The sequence below is a fragment of the Miniopterus natalensis genome, chromosome 4, assembly GCF_054644295.1.
Source record: "Miniopterus natalensis isolate mMinNat1 chromosome 4, mMinNat1.hap1, whole genome shotgun sequence".
Classification (NCBI taxonomy): Eukaryota; Metazoa; Chordata; class Mammalia; order Chiroptera; family Miniopteridae; genus Miniopterus; species Miniopterus natalensis.
The window spans coordinates 37246915-37266375 of record NC_142084.1 but is presented as its reverse complement, the minus strand read 5'-3'; the positions used below and the strand labels follow the sequence as shown (position 1 = coordinate 37266375).

Here is a 19461-nt window from a genome sequence, read left to right as displayed (position 1 = left end):
TTCTGCTACCCTTCAATAGCATACCTTACCTTTGCACAGAAATCTGTTTTTAAAGTATTTTCTCAAATCCTTCTGTAATGTAGGGCAGATTCTAATGTTACTAAGTTTTCTGAGCAGTAAGCTGTGACTCAGATAAAATTTTCAAACTGACATTTGCTAACCACTTAATAATTGTCAGTCACTATGTGAAGTCTTGGAATTCAAGAGCAATATAGTGTAGTTGAGTCACTTTAAAAAGCTTGTGTCTCACTTATAGTGGGACCTAAAAAACTGAACTCATAGAAATAGAGAACAGACAGGTGGTTGCCAGAGGCAGGGGGTGGGGGGTGGGCAAAATAGGTGAAGGTGGTCAAAGGTACAAACATCCAATTAGAAGATAAGTTCTGGAGATAAAATGTACAGCACGGTAACTATAGTTAACAATACTGTTTTGTATATTTGAAAGTTGCTAAGAGAGTAGCTTTTAAAAGTTCTCATCACAAGAAAAAGAATGTAACCAGGTGAGGTGATGGATGTTAACTAAAGCGATTATGGTGCTCATTTGGTAATATATACATATATCAAATCATTAAACTAAAATAATATTACGTGTTAATTATACCTTAATAAAACTGGAATTTTAAAAATATGCAGACTAGTAGAGTGAGACTAACGCAGTGACCAATGACCATAACAGCGTGGGAGAAGTAGGAATAAGGTGTTATAGTGCTGAAGATGACTACCTGGGAGGGAACACTACTTAGAAAAGGTGACATTTGGACTGGGAATTGAGGGATGATTAGGAGTTCACGAGGAGGGTTAGTTTGAGACCTTGCAATGGGAAAGGGGGGCCAGATAATTGGGGCAAATGTCACCCTGAGTAGAAGAACAGTGTGAGCTAAAGCTCTGAGACAGGGAATATACGGTATTCAGTGTGTTTCCAAAGGCTGGAGGTGAGGCCAGAAGAGTAGGCTGGGGAGGCTGTAGAGTGCCTGTTTTGCCATACTAAGATTGTAATTCATTCTTTAGGAGAAAAGAAGAATCATACCTGTGTTTTTAAAAAAAGAGTACTCTGGTGAGAAAGCAGAGAATGGGATGTATGGAGAAGGAGACTATAGGGAGATTATGAGACCAGTAATGGATGAGAAATGTTCACAACATAACTGCTCACGCCCAATGTCACAATCAGTGAATTTGGTGGATCGGTCATTCAGTGAATTGACTTTCAACAACTTGAGTTTCAATGAGTTGACTCACTTCCAATAGAGACAAAGAAGCAAAAAGAAAAGAGAATATAGAAAAATAGGGAATGAGCTGAGGGTTTTGTGGGGTGATGGAGATTTCTAGCTGACTGTTGAAAACACAGGTGTGGTGGTAAGAGACTAGTTTAAGAGTGGAAATCTAGGACAAGAGTTCAGTGCTTTGAATATCTTGCATTATGCTCCCAGTGAGTCCATGAGCTGTGGATTTTCTCTTATAATGAACTTTAAACAAAACATAATCAGTGTCAACCCAGAGTTCTCACCTAATCCTGCACACTCTGTTCTTTATCCATTGGCAATGCAAAACCATTTAATTATCATCACTCAAGGCAATGTTGATGTTCAGACCAAAGCAAAACCAAAAACTAATGAATAGCTATTCTTAGTATTTCTCAGGCCCATGTCTCTCCAACACCACCTTTTTTCTGAGTTTGGGTGAAGATATAACAACTGAAAGTCATTTAAAAGCTGCTTATGGAAGAGATATAAATATATGCAATACCACTTCAAACAGCAGAAGTAAGACCAAAGAATAAAACTTGCCACGTTGCCCAATAATGGAACAGTCCAGAGAAGCTGAGCAACACAGGCTGCCTTGCAAATTTTTGCCTTGCAAAAATTCAAAAAGCAGAGAGCTCCCGTATGTATGTCATTCATGTGGATATTGGGGTAAGAGTCCTGCAATGCTGGGTAGTTACACTCAGTGGTCTCACCCTAGTGTCATGATTCTAAGATCTTCATCTAGAGGATTTGACAAATGTCTGAACAATTGCATGTTAAGTAAATAGGGCTTTTTTTGATAGCTGGTTTTTGGCTTACATTTAACAACAATAAATAACCTCACCTTGTAGTGTGTGTGTGTGTGTGTGTGTGTGTGTGTGTGTGTGTGATGAACAATTCACAATGGTTCAGATTCGTGTGTGTGTGTGTGTGCGTGTGCGTGTGTGTGTGTGTGTGATGAACAATTCACAATGGTTCAGATTCGTGTGTGTGTGTGTGTGTGTGTGTGTGTGTGTGATGAACAATTCACAATGGTTCAGATTCTATGCCCCTCTCCTGTCACCAGAATATTTGCAAAAATGCATGGGCCTTCAGCATTATCATGCTCTCAGCTGCTTCCTAGACGAGAGATAAACACCCTCTCTAAGGAAGGGCTATCATAAATAAACATCGTGTTATTGCCCCTAAGTAATTACATTAATGTATGGATATTGCTACTCCTGGAATTAAAAACTTGTATGTAGATCTAAATGGAACCTTTGGAAAGGAAATTTTGGAAGATGTTTTCATGTTCATTACAGAACTTTATGTGGACATTTTTTAAATAAAATGGTTCAGGAAGAAAGCAGTAAAGGACTTGGTTTTCCATCAAGACAAAATACTTAGGCTGCAGACATTTCTCCTCTAACTTAATGACACACGCACTAAGAATAGATTTTTCCCTGCTCCCGTCAGCCCAATGCCGACTGCATGGACGACTTGCCCACCGACTACGAGGGATCCCTGGGAGGCCCGCCCACCAACCAGATCACCGGCGCAAGCGACACAACCGTGAATGAAAGCTCAGTCACTTTGGACCCTGCTGTCCGGACTGTGGGAGCCTTGCAGGTGGTCCAGGATACGGACCCCACCCCGCAGGAGGGAGAAGTCATCTTTTCTACCAACAGTAAGTTCTGTGCTTGATAGAGTTGTGTTCTAGGGCTGCTGCGCTTGGGAGCCGGGGGGAAATTGCCAGGTCAGACGGTGCTACCTGCCCGGCCTTTAGAGCCCCGCCCTGTGCGGGGCCAGCAGGCAGGCAGCACACCTGGTTCGTCACGCCCGCCCGCGCGCACCAGCGCTGCGCACCGCTGCCCGAGCAGGCGGGGCGTGGGCCCGGCCTTGAGGATGGCTGGGAGGCAGGCGACAAAGCAGCCGGAGGGGGTGCTCGGGGACCAAGGTAGGGCACAACCCCGCTCACTCATGTGGGGGGGGGTGTAGCCCCCTGAGGGCACACACACACATACTTTACAGTGCTCTCCCTGCTGCCGCAGGACTCAGACGTAAATGACACTCCTTTAGATGGGCGTTTTCCCAGTACAAGCTAAACCCCTCTGCACACGGCATATTCAAATACCTATGGGGTTTCTTCCCTGCCTCCTGCATAGACTCTAACTCAATACTGTTCTGTTTGATGTTAGTTATAAAAATATTAAAGTAGCCATTGTTAGCATCAAGATTGAAGCAAACACCTAAAGTATTTATTCCTCAGTCTAATACAGCTCTAGGAGCTCTGAGAAAGCCAGCCTGCAAGTTAACGTAGGTTGAAGGTTAGAAGGGTGGGTGGATATTGCAAGTTTTAAATAAAGTGTATTGTTTCCCTGTATAGAAATAACTGATTCACTATAGAAAATTTGGAAATATAGAAAAGCAGATTAAAGCATTTTAGGATATTTCCTTTTAAGTGGCCTCTTTCTTACATATCTGTGATGTTTATACAATTTGTAAAATCATTCATGCTGAAATTTAAAGATACGCATTTTTCTAATGAAGAAACGTAATGGTCCTCAGTGTTAAAAGATTGAAAGATGAAGAAAAGAATTTTACAAATTCAAAAATCATTCAGTAACCCATTACCCAGAAATAATCACTCTTAACATTTTGGTGTATTTCCTGATAATCTGTTATGATCTAGTTGAAGCAATGCCACAGGGGCCGACCGTTGAGTATTGTAATCATAGGACTTTCACAGGCCCTGGACAGAAAGCATCTTCAAGAGGAACTTGGTGATAAGTATCTGCCATGCAAGATTTATTCGTTTGGGGTAGATAAGTGTTTTAACTTGGCTTTTAGAGGCATAAGGACCACAATATTGAAACGATGACCATCAAGCATCGAAAGTCCTCAAAAATAGGTTTTGCTTCCTTTGTTTTGAAGGTTTAGAGAGGTGTTGTCTACTATTAACAATGCAACCCGCAAAAGCAGTTTTAAGTTCTCTATAGCCACACTAAAAAAAAATAAGTGAAGTTCATCTTAACAATATTTTTAACTCACCCAATAAATCCAAAGTATTTTACATTTTTGTACTAACTCAAAATCTGGTGAGTATTTTACACCTCCAGTGCATCTCAGTTGCACTAGCCATGCTCCACGTGTTCAGGAGCCACATGTGGCTAGTAGTCCCATAGGAGAAGACACATTTAGAATCCTAGTAATTTAGGGATGGAAGGACCTTGAAGTTCATTTGATTTTAACCATGATAAACTTCTCATTTTTACCATGAGAAAATTGTGGCCCAGAGGAGTAAGTGGCTGATTCAGGCCAAAAATAAGTTCTCTTTTCAGAGTACAAGATTGTCCCATAATATTTCCAGTTATTGGACATCTTCAGTTACCATCAGTTATATCACTAGTGGCCCATGTGAAGTATATTGGAAGGTGTGATAAAATTTTACTAGCAGTTCAAAAAGCTTGAACACATGAACCTTTTTTGAGCCCATGAGAAGAACCAAGTCAAAAATGCATTATTTTCCTTGCAATGAAATGATTTTTTAATATTTAGGAGAAAATGTGTCCTCTGTTAAATTCCTTACTTTGAAAAGTGATTACATACTTCATATATCTCAGTAAAGCCCAGACGGCAAATGAAAAGGCATATGTGAGTTAAAAGACATCCAAAAATGAAGTTGAAAATTGTGGTTGGTGTCCATACAATTTATAATCCATAAACAGCTTTTGCCTAAAATAGACTCTGAGTGTTTAGGTCATAGGAGGCATTCAGTAGATGTTGATTGAATGACCTGAGGTGCAAGTGTTGGATCTAAGCTTGAAGCAGGGAGCTTCTGTTCACAACAGAAGGAAGAATGCCAGGTAATTTCGAAGGAAGGTGTTGGTAAAGACAAAAGGTATGTGATCACATCTATAGTCTAAAGACTGATGATATATATCCATATGGCTAGAGATAGCAGTCTTATAGTACAGAAACTGAACTTTTTCACAAAATGTTTTTCCTAGACCATTTATTTGTGATATGTTTTATTTATAGGGATTTAACGGAATATTCCAAACATAAACAGTCCAATCTCATTCTGATGATATGTTAATGATTTATACCATTAACCAAATGACTGTAGATTCCTTAAGGGGAAAATTCTGTGCTCTCTACAGGCTTGTAAATTGCCTTGTGCCCTAACTCAAATAAATAATCAATAAATGAACAATCACAGATGCATGAATAAATGGGTGAAAAAATTCAAGTTCTTATCAACATTATTAAAACCAACTCTCTAATGCTATCTTAAAAAAAAAATGTAGATGGAGAAATAAGTGTAGTTGGGATACAATATTGCTACAAATCACAAATAAATAGCCCATTGGAGATTGGACCTGACTTTTCTTCATATTATCTTTCCCCACCTCACATCTCTACAGACTCAAGAAGTTACTAGAAAATGAGGAAATAACAGTAGCTAACAAATATATAACACCAACTACGCACCAGGCACCCTTTAAAGCCATTTACTATATTAGCTCACAACAACTCTATGGTAAATATTACTTTTACCCTCATTTTACTGATGCAGAAATGGAGGTACAGAGAGATTAAAGTACTGGCCCAAGGACAAGTAGAGCTGGAATTCAGAGGCGTCTCTGGCCCAGAGGCCCATGCTTAACTACTCTATGCTCAAAGGTGAACTAAGGGAGAAAATGGACACAGCTGCTCACTGCCTTCTCATATTATTTATTTACTCTTTTTCTCCATTTCTCTAAACCTCTGAAAGTTCCATAATGTGTGTAGCTCCTACTTGATTTCTCACTCATGCCTATCTCTAGCCTTCCTTTCCTGGCAAAGACTGTTGTGTGTGTTGACCAAATGCATGTAAAAGTCATCTCAGCGCTCGGGGGGTTGGGGTGGTGGTGGAACAGATTGCCGTTAGAGTGAACATGGGAAAATCTGGCATTAAAGGATCATCTTCAGCTCCCAGGAAAAGAAACAAAAGCATTGACACAGCAGAGGAAATCCGAACTTGTTTCAAGTCTGACATTTGAGAGAAAGGCGTTCTCTGTGCATACCTTTAACGTTTCTGACTTTCCACCTTGTATGAGCTCATGTGGCAGTCCCAAATCGCAGTGTTTCTCCTGCACCTTAGTTAGTGCAAGGGGTCATTTGTTCGACTTTCCAGACGTCACTAGCCAGTCTTGATTTGCCTGCCTGATTGCACCAAATGCATACTTTGCCTTCTGATTCCCCAAGCCCAGGCTGCTGTTGTTGGACTTGCTTCAGCAGGGGGAAAAGTCCCTTGGGATCAAAGGAAAACACAGCTAAACAAACAGCCCCCGGTGTTTGGAGACTCCGGAAAGGAGCTAGAGAAAGATACAAAGGAGAAGACTATCACCCCTTCCTAAGACATTCAGTGCAGCTCTGAGTCCTCTCAGGAGGGCCAGAAACCTTCCCTTTGTTTCCCAAGGAAGCTGTTGATGCCGCCATCCATTTCCTGTACTGAATCACTACTCAACCATCTAGTGGTGCCTCTAGATCATTACCCATTTGCCATTCTTTTCCTCGAACTAGAAGGACCCAACTGTCAGCCTATGGGGTGGAGTGGAGAGTGGAGGGAGCTGGGGGCAGAAAGACACCTGGAAGACAGACTCAAGATGGCTCAGACCTGCCCCAGTACACAGAGGAGCACATGGCGCAAGGGGTTTGGCCAGAAGAAGACCTGTCTTCAGGTTTTACGGAAGGAAGCAGTTCATATGAATTATTGCTAAAACTCAGCCAGTTGAAATGAACTGTAGTATGGGATTCCTCTGAGAAGCTTCCTCTGCTAACTTCCTATCAACTCTGATCCTTGGGGGACGTGGAGTGCATCTGATATGTTGAGCAAATATCATTTGTGATGTATTCAGACACCTCTCTCTGGTTGCTGCATGGCCACAATTGTGTTGAGTGGCCGTAACATTCCCCCAGCCCTCGGCTGAAAATTCCAGCAAGAATTTCTGCTTACTCTTAGATAAAGGACAGTTCTAAGAATCCATTTAGGTCCCAAACACAGACAACAGAATTTTTTTTCCTGCGGGGCCCTTTTCCTTGTAACAATGCCCGTGACTCCAGACAGACCAGTCTCTTTCGCTTCCTCACGAGGCCTCTTGCAGCCCCTGGGCATCCAGCCAGCCTGTGTGCAGCCTCTGTCTGCTGAAGTGCCTTATGCTTCAGGGGGTCCTTTGGGAGAGGGCCTAAGCACAGCCCAGTCCTGCTCGCTGCCCCACGTGGCCAGCCCTGGGATACTCACACTTCGCCTGCCCCGACAGTCCTCTTCAGTACAGTGCCATCCCCTGGCCTCAGACCCACCCAGCCACCGCCTCCTCTCCCCAGATGCCAGGCAGGAAGGAGTCCCGAGCTCACAGTCTGCCTGCTTTAGCTTTTCTAAGGCTGGAGTCAGTTCTCCCCGTGTCCCCCCTACAGGGGACATAGTTCAGAATCCCCTGGTGGGCTCCCACACTGGGAGTGGGCTGGCAGGGAGCCCTCCTCACCCCTCTGGCTGGAGGAGTGGACTCAGCATGGAAATACCCTCCACAGACAACCTCTTTACCAATTTTCCCACCTTCCTCTCCCTCTCTCTCTTTTTTATTGTCTCAGAATGGGTGATGGGATGAAGAATCCCAGACCTGCTTCCCTTCATATTCCTTGTACATAGGGCAGTGGGTGGGGAGCAAAGGTGGGGGGTCGGAGAGGCTGCCTCCTCCTTGCTGTCCACATCTCTGCAGTAGAAATGGAGGCGGGAAGCGTCCCAGGAAGTGTCCCATGTGACAGGATGAGTTCCTGAATGTCTCCCCTGCAATGTGGCCACTAACCCACAGTCCCTCTGCAGAGAACCTAGGGATAGGTCAGCCTTTGGGGGGGGAAATGCTCATATTCTGCAAAATGCACTCAGAGATGAAAATCATTGTCTCAGCACAGCCGAAACTGCAGCCCAGAAAAAAGTCATTTTCACACACACACAAAAATCGTTGACAGCCATCACTGCAGTCACCAGGAGCTCTCCAGGGACACACAGGCCATGCCAATTTTGAAAAGGCTCCCAAAGACTTCATCAGAGACCGTGTGGAGTCTCTGGAACACACCACTGTCTCTTACTGGAGGGACTCAGTGTAAACCTCTCTGGGGAGGCTTCATTGCTGAAGACACATTCTCTTAAAATCAGACAGAAATGACATCCACTCTTGCATTTTTAAAGTTCTGTGTTTATTGTTTAGGGAGCAGTTCACAAAGGCTTCAGAACATCTATGTTCAAAAGTTTTCAGTGCCCCTGGGCATGCTCTGGCCACAGCCTAAACGTGAAAACAAGAGAAAGTGTGTCTGCGGGACTCTTCCAGGAAACTCGATTCTGAACCTCTGAGTCCTGACAACTGAGAGCAAAGGGAGGGTTGGCAGGAACATCACGTTTCTGCTTCAAATGTGCAGCTACACTTTGCTGCATTTGCAAAGCAGCAATTTCCAGGTTTTATGTGACTGTAAAATATACTGGTGCATCCAGAAATAAACACGTCCCTCTAAAGCGTCCCGCTGTTTACGAGGGAGGACAAGAGGGAGCAGCCGCGCCCGCTTTTTCGACTCGCATCACAGCCTGAAATGGCAAAGGAGCTGCACCTGACTGTGGGTAATATGCTGGGTGGAACCAGCGATGAGAATGGCCTCCCTTGGGGCCCATAAAACTCACATTAGCCCTGGCAAGATGACTGCTTTGATCTGTGAGCATATTTCATTGTGTCAGACAACAGAATCAGCCAACCCGTTAAGACTATAGACCCCACTGTCATCTCTCCTTCGGGAAGTAGGTAGGCCACGATGGACGACTCTACAAAACAAAGCATTTGCAGATTGTGACACTGCTCCCCATGTCTCATAACGTGCCAGGTCCCTGAAGCAACTTCACCACCTTGTTTCTGAGCCTTCCAGCTCACCAGCTCAAATGACAGCTTCAACAGAGGGACAGCTGTCCCAAAGAGCAAAGATCTCTGCAATAAGCACAGGCCTTGATCATCAAGTGACCCAGATGGCAGCTCTCCAATCGACAAGCCACCCGGTTTTCCATGATAACATTCCTCCTGGATTAAAAACACTTGTCAGTCCAAGAAAGCCCACAGGGCCTGCCTCCCAGGGTTTTCCTGTCTTGTGCATCTGGTGCCTCTGACAGGCAGGACTGAGGATCTGCAGACTCACAGACAGTCTGGGAGAGAGTTCATCAGCTTAGACCACAGATATATGGCCACTTGGAACACTCAGCTTGGAACGACACACACCATTCTCTAAGAAGAAACTCGTCTTCCCGAAACTGAGTAACTCAGCCAGCAGAGGAAAATCATCCATTTCTAGGAGACTGCCTCATTCCTGAGTTACTCATTGATAGCACCATTTCCCAACACTGTCTTGCCTTTGGTAAGTGTCACGACCAAGCAGCTGTTCCAAGCATGAGCTGGGGAAAGGGCTGTTGAGCAGACCTGCATTTTACCCGACACTGTCACACTGAACATGGAGTTCAGCAGGGAAGTGACAGCTAATGGCAGGAATCACAGTTGGCAAGTCAGCACTTTTTCAGTGCTTGAGCAGCATGAAGTGTAAATAAGATAAAGTTTCTCTTTCCATTTCAATTTCAAAACAAATCATGGGGAGTTCCATCATTCAGAGATTAAGAAAGCAGAAACAGCCAAAAATGCCTTTTGGATGACATAAGAATTGGCTCTGAAAATTCAGAGTGTCAGGGTTCTACAAGTCAAAGTATTTTAGAAACGAATTTCAATGTCAGGGGAAAATGAAAAGTGTAACCACCAGAACATTACTGGGGCTACTTGAGGTAAGATGATATAATGGAAACATCACTAGCCAGAGGCAGGAAATTTGGGCCCAAGTCCTGATTTGGCCTCCAATTTGCTGTGCACCCTTGGCAAATCGCTTACCCTCTCTGCACTTTCATTTCTTCAGTTGTCACAAGTCACTTTTACTAAGAAAAAAATACCTTGAATTCATCGATTGATCTTTCCCCCTAAGATCTCAAAGCATAATTCACCCTCAGTATCCTGTTCTGTCTGCGTAGCACTCTTGTACAATAGAAACAGCAAGTAATATTTATCCCCAAAGGAAAAACTGGAGCAGAGGAGGTATACGTCAAGTTTCTGCCCTGGCTCGATTGTCTCTCCAGTACTGGACCACATCATTAAACTGGTTCCTGCAAAGAAATTCCTGAGAAGCTCACTTATTCCAGACTAAGAGTGCAGAGTTAAAAATGGAATTCAAACATGCCCCTATGAGGCATTTTAAGACTCAGGGGCATCAAGATTGGTCGTCTTTGGTAAAGGAACTATCTAGAACCAACTGAAGATTTCTAGCTACGCATGGCAGATTGAACCCACAGGTTCATCTCTGCTGCCTAACCAAGGCCTGCCAACCTTGTAAAAGGTATAAACCTGCAAGGACACTAAGAACAGAAAAAAAGATGACAACAGACAATATGGCAACACATTTTAGATGACAAATGAATGGAAATTCTCTTTGTGAAACAGAGAAAGCTAAAATCTTAGTGCCTCCAAAGGGAGAAGCCAATAGAGCCTCAGGATATAGAGCACCAGGTCCCCAGGAAGGCTGCCGTAAAGACTTGTGCTCAAAAGAAGATGCGGTGAAAGACTTTATATAGAGTGTTTAGACCCCCCGCAGTTTCTCTCCCCATCCTGAACCAACAACTAGTTGCCTTAGGCCCACATTGAGGTTCTCTTCTCCAATTGGCAAGCCCTACTCATGCCCACTTAATCACAGTGGCTCATTTGTAAATAGGAATGGAAAGCAAGGATGGCTAGAGAGTTGCAAGAAACCACTAAATCTAAGAGAGAGAACATAATGAATAAAAATAAACTCAAGGAAGCCAAAATAATTCAGAGCACAGAATTCTGTAAACCATCATTTGTATCCTTAGAAATATGAGATAATATTGCATCCATGGAAAAGAAACAGATCATAGGAAATTTCAGAGAATGAGGAAGAGCTTTTGGAAATTAAAAAATATAGCAGAGCAAAAATTCCCATAGAATGATTAAAAGATAAAGTAAAAGATAAAGTACTATTTGTCTTGTTAAACTATGTTTGTGGTGTGAAATGAAAATTTGTAAAAATTAATTTGACTGAAAAATTAAATTTAAAAATAACAAAGAACAAAAAGAGACAGTTGACTTGCAGTTGAAGAATTAACCCTAATTCAACACACATTTTGTTAGTGTCTCACACACCATCCCCCAAATGTGCTTTTTCTCATGATGAAAATTATGGCCTTGTATGGCATTCTTGGCTTCAGAAATTGTGCATGGTACCAAATTTTTAAGTGTTTCCTTATTACATGCTACATTTGTGTTATATTTGCAATGCTCTAGTGTATAGATTTATTTTATAAGTTAGTGCCTTCAGTTTTTATAGTGAAATTACTTCCCAGTGCTCAAGCCAATAACACACAGTTACCTTATATTCTTTCCACTCTATTGCTCTCTATAGTAAAACAATCACCAAGCCATGTTCATTCTCCTTTAAGTCTCTCTTCATGTGCCATTTCCCTCTGCCATCACTACCCTTCAAGACCTTATCGTCTCTTACCTGGATTTCTGCCATGGTTGCCATTTCGCTCCCCATTTCTAACCTTACCGTTTCCAGACTGTCCTAACCCTGCTTCCTCGATAGACAGCTCTAGAAATCTGATCTTAGTTCACTGTTTTGCTCAAAACATTTTTATCACCTATTGCAAGCTGGCTAATCAAAACAAATCAGTAAGCATTTGGCCCCTGCATCTCTCTCTGACTTTCCCCCACTCCCACCTGGCACATCACACAGAAGCATTTCTGAGCCATTGGTTCCAGATACAGTGCCCCTGACACATTGCCCTCCACCCACGAAGCTCCACATACCCTTCTTCTGTGTTCTCTGAGACGTCTTCTCTGCTACTCCAAGTAGGATCTGGTACTCCTCCTACAATTATCTCCTTTCAAACAGTTAGCTCTGTTTTGATTCCTTGAGAAAGCATCTGTCATCCCACAAAACATATAGGTCCTTATAGAATTCGGACTCCAGCTTTTCACCTGCATGCTCCAAAGCTAGCACAGTTTATGGCATCCATGTAGACTCAATAAACATTAGTTGAATGAATGAATGAATGAATGAATGAATGAACATGCTGAATTTTAAAGAAAGCCAACAATAGCTATAGCTAGAAATGGAAAAGACTGTATCGCAATATGTATTTGCATTTTGTGTGCTACTGAAATGAAAAGAAAATATATATATTTATATTTCTATAAATTCTTCCAAGGCCCCAACAGACCAGCCTTCCTAGGAACTGGCTAGTTCCTATGGGATGACTCTCTGACCCTCCCCCCATGTGACAGGAACACAAATGCTAAACTGTTCCCCCATCATGAAGAAGGCAAGAGACTAATACCTTGTAGAAATGGATTGATGATTTATTATTTATCACTCTGGATATTGGACTACACAGTAGAAACAGGATTAAAAGCAGTGGAGAGAGACGAAGTGGTGGAAATAGCAGCAACGAGAAATGTGATGGAGAAAGGCTCTCATGCCTGACCATGCATTGATTTCTGCAGACGCCCTGGAAACATCATAAAACCAAGTGCCCAGAAACCAGTGCAGATTAAATGAACCTCTTCATTTTTGTTTTATACCATTGGTGCTATTCTTAGCATTAGCCCATGATGAATCAAGATGACCCTACTAAGAGATAATACAGGCTTGGGGAAACCGGATGACTTGGAAATTGGATGGATCTGGGCTCAAATCCTGGCTACCCACTGAATTAGAAGCCAACTCACTTAACCTCCCTGGTTCTCAATTCCTCATCTTTAAAATTCTCCAAGTAAAATCCACCTCACAGGTGAAATATATCCGTATGGATACAGCTGCTGGCTCAGCGCCTGGCACTCAGTAAATCATAAATGTTACCTCTTTTCCCACTGTGCTCATCTCTCCCAGTGGGAACACGCATTGAATAGACACATCCCAGGTGCCTATCAGTGCAACTGAAATGTCCTGATACAAAGATATCTGCGCAGCACCTTTCTCTAGTAGGTTCCAAAGCCTGGGAGCTCTAGGTTGCATCCTAAACCATGTGTCTGTGGGGATGAAAATGGACTTTGCCCTACTCATCTTTGATTATCACAATTGCTTTGTTTCCTGAGCCAGAGCTGCATGCACACTTGTCATCATTTATCTTTTTCATAAATTGATCACTTGAGTTCTACTGAGTTGTAAGCTGTATTCTTTATTACCATGATCTCGTATAAAATGATGACGTCCTTACAGCACCATTTACAGAGAAACCTCTCAGGCTATGAGCATCATCACGAGGCAGCCCATCGATCAATCAACAGCCCATTAGTGTCAATTCCTAGAAAGTCATAGTTCTGTCTTCTTCCACATGGCTCTCTATGGGTTGTGTTCCAAAGACAGCCACCCTACCCATAATCTTAGAGAGTGTTTTAAGCATGCAGACCTCCAGACAAATGATCTGTGGAGAAACTAATAATTGCAGATTGGCTAAGTCTTGATCCTTTTGTGTTTATACATTTAGCCTTAGGGAACAGTTTGCAGCAAAAATTTTGGAAGAACCCATTGATATAAACCTTCAAGTTTGCAGCAATGGAGTCCTACACCTCCACATAGAAAATCCACTAGAAATGGTTTAAAATACAGAGTTTCTAACTCACCAGCTTCTTATAGGGCGGTCTTCACTGCACTTCCTTCCTCCCTTTAGGGAAAAAAATTGCAGGAAAATTTCTGGAGAAAAGAAAATACAGAGTGTCCCTCAAAATGTATCCACACACTCTGAATAATTATAAAGGCCGTGTTTATTAAAATACATTTCATTTTCAAAATTGAGCTATCAGCTGTTAGAGTGTGTACGCATTTGAAGGGGGACACTCTGTATATATTGTGGTTAAGTGATTCAGGTGAACTCCTCTCCCCAGCTCCATACAGGCCACAGCTGCGGAGGTGAGCAGCTAACTCCTCCTGAATTCGGTGTGGATAAGTCTGAGAGTGCCAGGATGGGAGGGAGACTGGCCCTCCTCCTCACTTTGGAGGCTTCCCGTGGAGCACACACCAGGACACCAGGGTTAGAATCAAGCCAGGTTCCCTAAAATGCATGCACACACATGCACACATACATGTACACGCATACACATGTACACATTCATGTGTACACGCATATCACTAACTTGAAAAGGTTGAAATCATGAGCCTCATTCTCTTATGATGGCAATTGGCTGTACCTGAGTCGGGCAGTGCCCTGGAGATGAGGCATGTCCTCTGCCATTCACCACAGCTTTGCAGCCTCAAATTGAGGGACAGTTTCAAGGCTACAGTACTTATTTCACGTGCACTGATGTCTAAGGGACAATCACTGTTGTGAATTGTCCTATTAGGTCTCATTAAAATAATACCTATTAGTAAAATCATGCAGCGCAACCTATTAAGCAACAATATCCACAGTTAATAAGCTCACTGGTAACTAGCATTCACGGCAGGGAGGAACAATTAGTAGGACTAAAGCTCCATCAAAATTTTTTGTCAAACAAATCATTCATTTATATAAAGACTTATGCCTTAATCAAAGCTGTCAGTACTAGAAGGATTGGCTGCACTTAAACTCCCGCTGTGCAACAAGAATAGTAGAATGAATTTTTTAAGAAAAAATAAACATTATAATAATACTGAAACCGTTATTTAAATATGGAATTAATTAGAAAATTGGAAATCAGAGTTCAAGCAGAGACACAATGGATTGGAAAGCATGTCTTCGCTGTTATGAAGTTGAGGAAAATTCGTGCAATGGGATAAATAAACATTTGCATACATGGGCACACACAGACACACACATGCCTGTGTCGAAGTATGCATGTGTGTGCACATATTTGCTCCAGGAACACACATGCACCTACCTACACACACAAACATGCATATACACACGTTCCTGTCTGCATATCATGTGAAGCATGTGTACGTGGCTCAGACAGTACTTTACACACACATCTGCACGTTTGAATGGTCTACATGCACACCTGTGCACAGACACATGACTTAGCACCATCAGTTCGGTGTCATAGGTGTTAACATGTCTCAGCAGGAGGACTTGAAGTTTCTGGTCAAACAGCTCCTCAGAAAGGGAACAGCTCCCAAAACAGATTTATATATTATTCTATTTCATTAATGCACTTAAAGGCTGTCCAATATCTGGAAAGAGGAAACATGCCCCTACGTAGAGGTAAGGCAGTCAGTCCTTCATTTTAGGTACAGTGTATTTCTAGCACCTGTGTCCTATAATAGAATCACACACTCTCTGGCCAGATCACAATTGTACATGCCTGTGTCCACACTGAGCATGAGGTCAGCTTCAGCTGGTGAGGCGTCAGAGAACATGACCCAGTGCCAAGGGTGCTGGGAAGTTAAGGGTGGGTCTTTACTGGACAGCAGAGAGAAGTCTTGAAATCCCTGTCCTAATTTATACCCCTGAACACAATTTAAGTTCTCGCCAGTAGAGCTAAGTCAAGGCCCAGCCCCGCTGCCTCTGCAACCCTGGGCAGATTGCTCAACCTCTCTGAACCTCCATTTCCTCATCTGTAAAATGAAAGTAATGAGAACACTTATCTCAGGTGATTAAATGTAATGCAAACTCCTTAGAAAAGTTTCTAGTCCATAATAAGCGTTCGGAAAACATTCTTTCTATCTATCTACAGAGGAAAGGGTAGAGGGAATTCAGACATTATTAAGCATATACCATGTGCCGAGGATCTTGCAGAGAGCTTGCTTTCTGTGTTTTATTTAACTTTTACAATCATTATCACTCTTTTACACACAAGAATCTGAAGTGGAGAGCAGTCCAGGGACCTCATCAAAGTCACACCTTGAGTAACTGGCAGGCTGGGATGAGAGCTCTGGTCACTCTCTCCAAAGCCCAGGTTCATTCCACCAGAGTGGATTTCTCAGATGTGATCTGAGCACCTACTGGGACTAGAAGTGCAGTGTAGACCTCTGGGCCTCACCCCAGATCTACTAAATCTCAGTTTTCAGGGGTGAGCTGAGAACAACCATTCCTATCCAGCTTCTTCCACAATTCTTTCTAAAACCAGATTTGGAAAACGCCTGCCACTGCCCCAGAAGCCTACCCAAGGAGGACAGTCCCGGGTGACACGTGCATCCTAAGTGTGCTCTTACCACTACGGTCCACGTACATTCTGTCTGTGTCTGTCCGATGCTCATTCTATTCAGGGGCATTGGAAGTGGAACTCTCTTCAAACCAACAACTTCACATAGTTCTTGTTGCCTCAGCTTTGAGGATTCCCCAGCCGGACACCTTAGTGTGATGTTTCGTGATTGGTCCCGGGTGGCTCCTTTTTCACAGACCCCACCTGTTCTATCCATGCATGCGGTATGGACGGGCCCCAATCCCTGTGAGTAGGAGCCCAGAACCAAAAGGAAAGCCATAGAAAATACAAGTACATTTTTATCAGTCCTGCCTTTTTTGTGATCTTAATGGAGGTTTAATCCTGGTAGCCAACATTGCTGTACAGGGCAGAAGGCCACTCTCTTTGTGCCGTTGTAATAATTGCTCCTTTGCACATGGAACCGTGTGGACCTGACTGCACGCCGTGGCCCAGGCACTCACTGACACTGAGCTTAAGCAGGGACCCCAACATCGTCCACTGGTAAAAAGGGGCGCTTTCTCTAGAGACAATCCTTCAACAGGCTCAGATACTGCAGTTAAGTCCTTGATCCAGTAGAGCAGAAGATGAATTTGGAAAGAACTGCAATTGGTATTTTTCAGATATATAATTTTACTGAGGAAAGAGGTCTTTAGTGTCATAAAATTAACTGCTGAAGAAAAACAGATAAGGCAACAAGGTTACATTTTATAGTTCCTTCAGATTCATGGCAGCTAAGATCTACTAATTAATTAGTTGGTCACAGCTAAGCAGCCTTTTATCTTCCACCGAAGATACAGGGTAGATAATACCTTTGGGGAGCTTAATACTTGGAAGGAGGTAATCATGGTAGGAACTCTATCTTTCTTTGTTATTATTTTTCTATCTTGATGAGCAATTGCAGTTATGGAACATAGAACCGTGACTTAACTCTCATAGGATATGCCCCTCCTTTCTTAGAGTCAGATGTGTTTTCCCCTCTGAAGCATATTGCTGGGAATTTGCCTTTACTTGTATGCGTGTCTGTGCTGTGATACCTTCATCTTTTACTTCTCTTGTGCCTGCATATGCATTCCTCTTCTAGAGAAACCCTGGGTCTAAAAAAGCACCCGTAGAACAGAAAAATATACTTACCCATGTGGCTGGAATTACAAAGTTTTGAAGGGAAAATATTCAAACAGTCTCAGAAATCCCACCCAGTTCTCCTGCGGCCCACACCCCCCTCGCCCCTGCCCTTGAGACTTTCTCTTAGGGCAGCCTGGGATTTAATGGGTTAATGAACAGGCTCTGCAGATGTAAAGTTCTCAGGACCCTTGATGCTTTCAGCCGGGGCTTGCAGACTCCCAGGTGAGGGTGTCTGCTCTCCCCGGAGGCTCCTGGGAACTGGCTGCTTCCTTGGTATCCATGGAGACAGCCATGCACCAGATGAGCTGCAGATTCTATGTGATCTGGGCACTTATGGATTTTTAACCACTCTGTGCCATATTTATCATTGTTGACAAAACTTCCCGCTTTGCACGAGACTTTAGAAAGAGTGTGGGCAGCTATTGTTCTGTGGCAAAGTAAGATAAAATATTTGCAAGCAGGAAAGAAAGAAATATTGACAACTGCATGGTAAGACCTGGCCAGTGATTGAGGGCCTCCTGTTGGGACGCGGGCTCTGCCTGTGGCTGCAGAGTTTTCAAAAATACAGGTTCCAAATGTTCATTGGTTGTGGGCTACTGAAAAATATTGGCAAAATGATCAATACAGCTTGATCATTACAGGGTCACAGTGAGGCAGGAGCTCTGTCCTGAACAAATATTTAGGATAACTGTGGAGTTAAAGGTGGGGAGGGGGCCCATCGTCAACATCAGTGATCATTTCAAATAGCAACAGCACAGTCCTTTAAAAACATCCAAATCAGACTAACATGGGCCACATGTTGAAATGACTTGATGTTGTGCAAAGCTCACAAAACATGTTAAGAATACTGTAATTAGGGGAAAAAGACATCACAAAAGCACTCTGAAAATATCTGTAAGACCTCCCCAGAAGTTAATCTAGAAGTCTGTTTCATTAATTAAACAAAGCCATTTTTACCAATGATATCGGGGATATAGTCTAATATTTATTAATGCCTGTGCTGAGGTAGGATGAAACTGCCTTTAAAGAAAGTTAGATTCTAGCAGATGTCAAACAGATGTGTACAAAGTAGAAGCAATTTTGCCAAGTGCTATTTTTAAAAAATAGGTCTCATTTGCCATATCTGCTAAAGGCTCTGTGCACATACAGAGTTTGTATTCATTTATGAGAGAGAGAGAGAAGTGGTCACTCTGGGACCAGTGCAGGAAATAGTAAGACCTTACCCTCCCACAATAAATTCCAGGAAATCCTACTGGGATTTGTTCAGGGAATTTGGCCTTTTAAACACAGACTCAAGGCTATTAGGATGAAATGCCTCCTAGGTTTCCATTCTTACTGCTGGAAATTTGCTGGGTTTTCAGTTCTTTTCTAATTCTGTGTTTATCGTGACTATGTCCACCCAGTCGTGATGGTCCATCTATAAATGGTACCTTTACAATTCTCACCACTCCATTTTTATGTTTCACAAGCCGCTGGCAGAACAGTGTGCTTAGCTGCACCCCACCTATGCCCCACAGGGACAGAGTTTGCACAGGGACGAGCTGAACCCAAGTCTGAAACCGTGAAAGAGCAACAAGAAACAGTAAGCTGGCCTTAGAAGATGCCTACTAAAGTGGAGGGGTCGGGAGCAGGCAGCGATTGCTGGCCCATGTAAATACATGAAGCCGTTGACTTGCTGTGTGGTCCAGACCTGGTTTTTCTCCGCCTGTTATATGGGGTTGCCTTGCCCCCTTAGTGCAGTGTACCCCGAGTAGCACTGACCTCAGGAGAGGGGTCCCTCTCATCAATGTTTTTAGCCTTTAAAATATCAACATGACTTCTTCATATCTTCCCATTCATTTATTCATCCCAGTGATAACCATTACATTTCT

The 19461-nt window shown here is 43.0% G+C and overlaps 1 protein-coding gene across 1 annotated transcript in view; it reads left to right on the top strand.

Moving 5' to 3' along the window:
• Nucleotides 1-19461, top strand: part of RNF150 (ring finger protein 150) — a 172496-nt gene that overhangs the window by 134108 nt on the left and 18927 nt on the right. The window contains exon 6 of the mRNA XM_016206935.2: nucleotides 2697-2907. Coding sequence (XP_016062421.1) covers nucleotides 2697-2907 — 211 coding nt within the window. The remainder of the gene's footprint in view (nucleotides 1-2696; nucleotides 2908-19461) is intronic.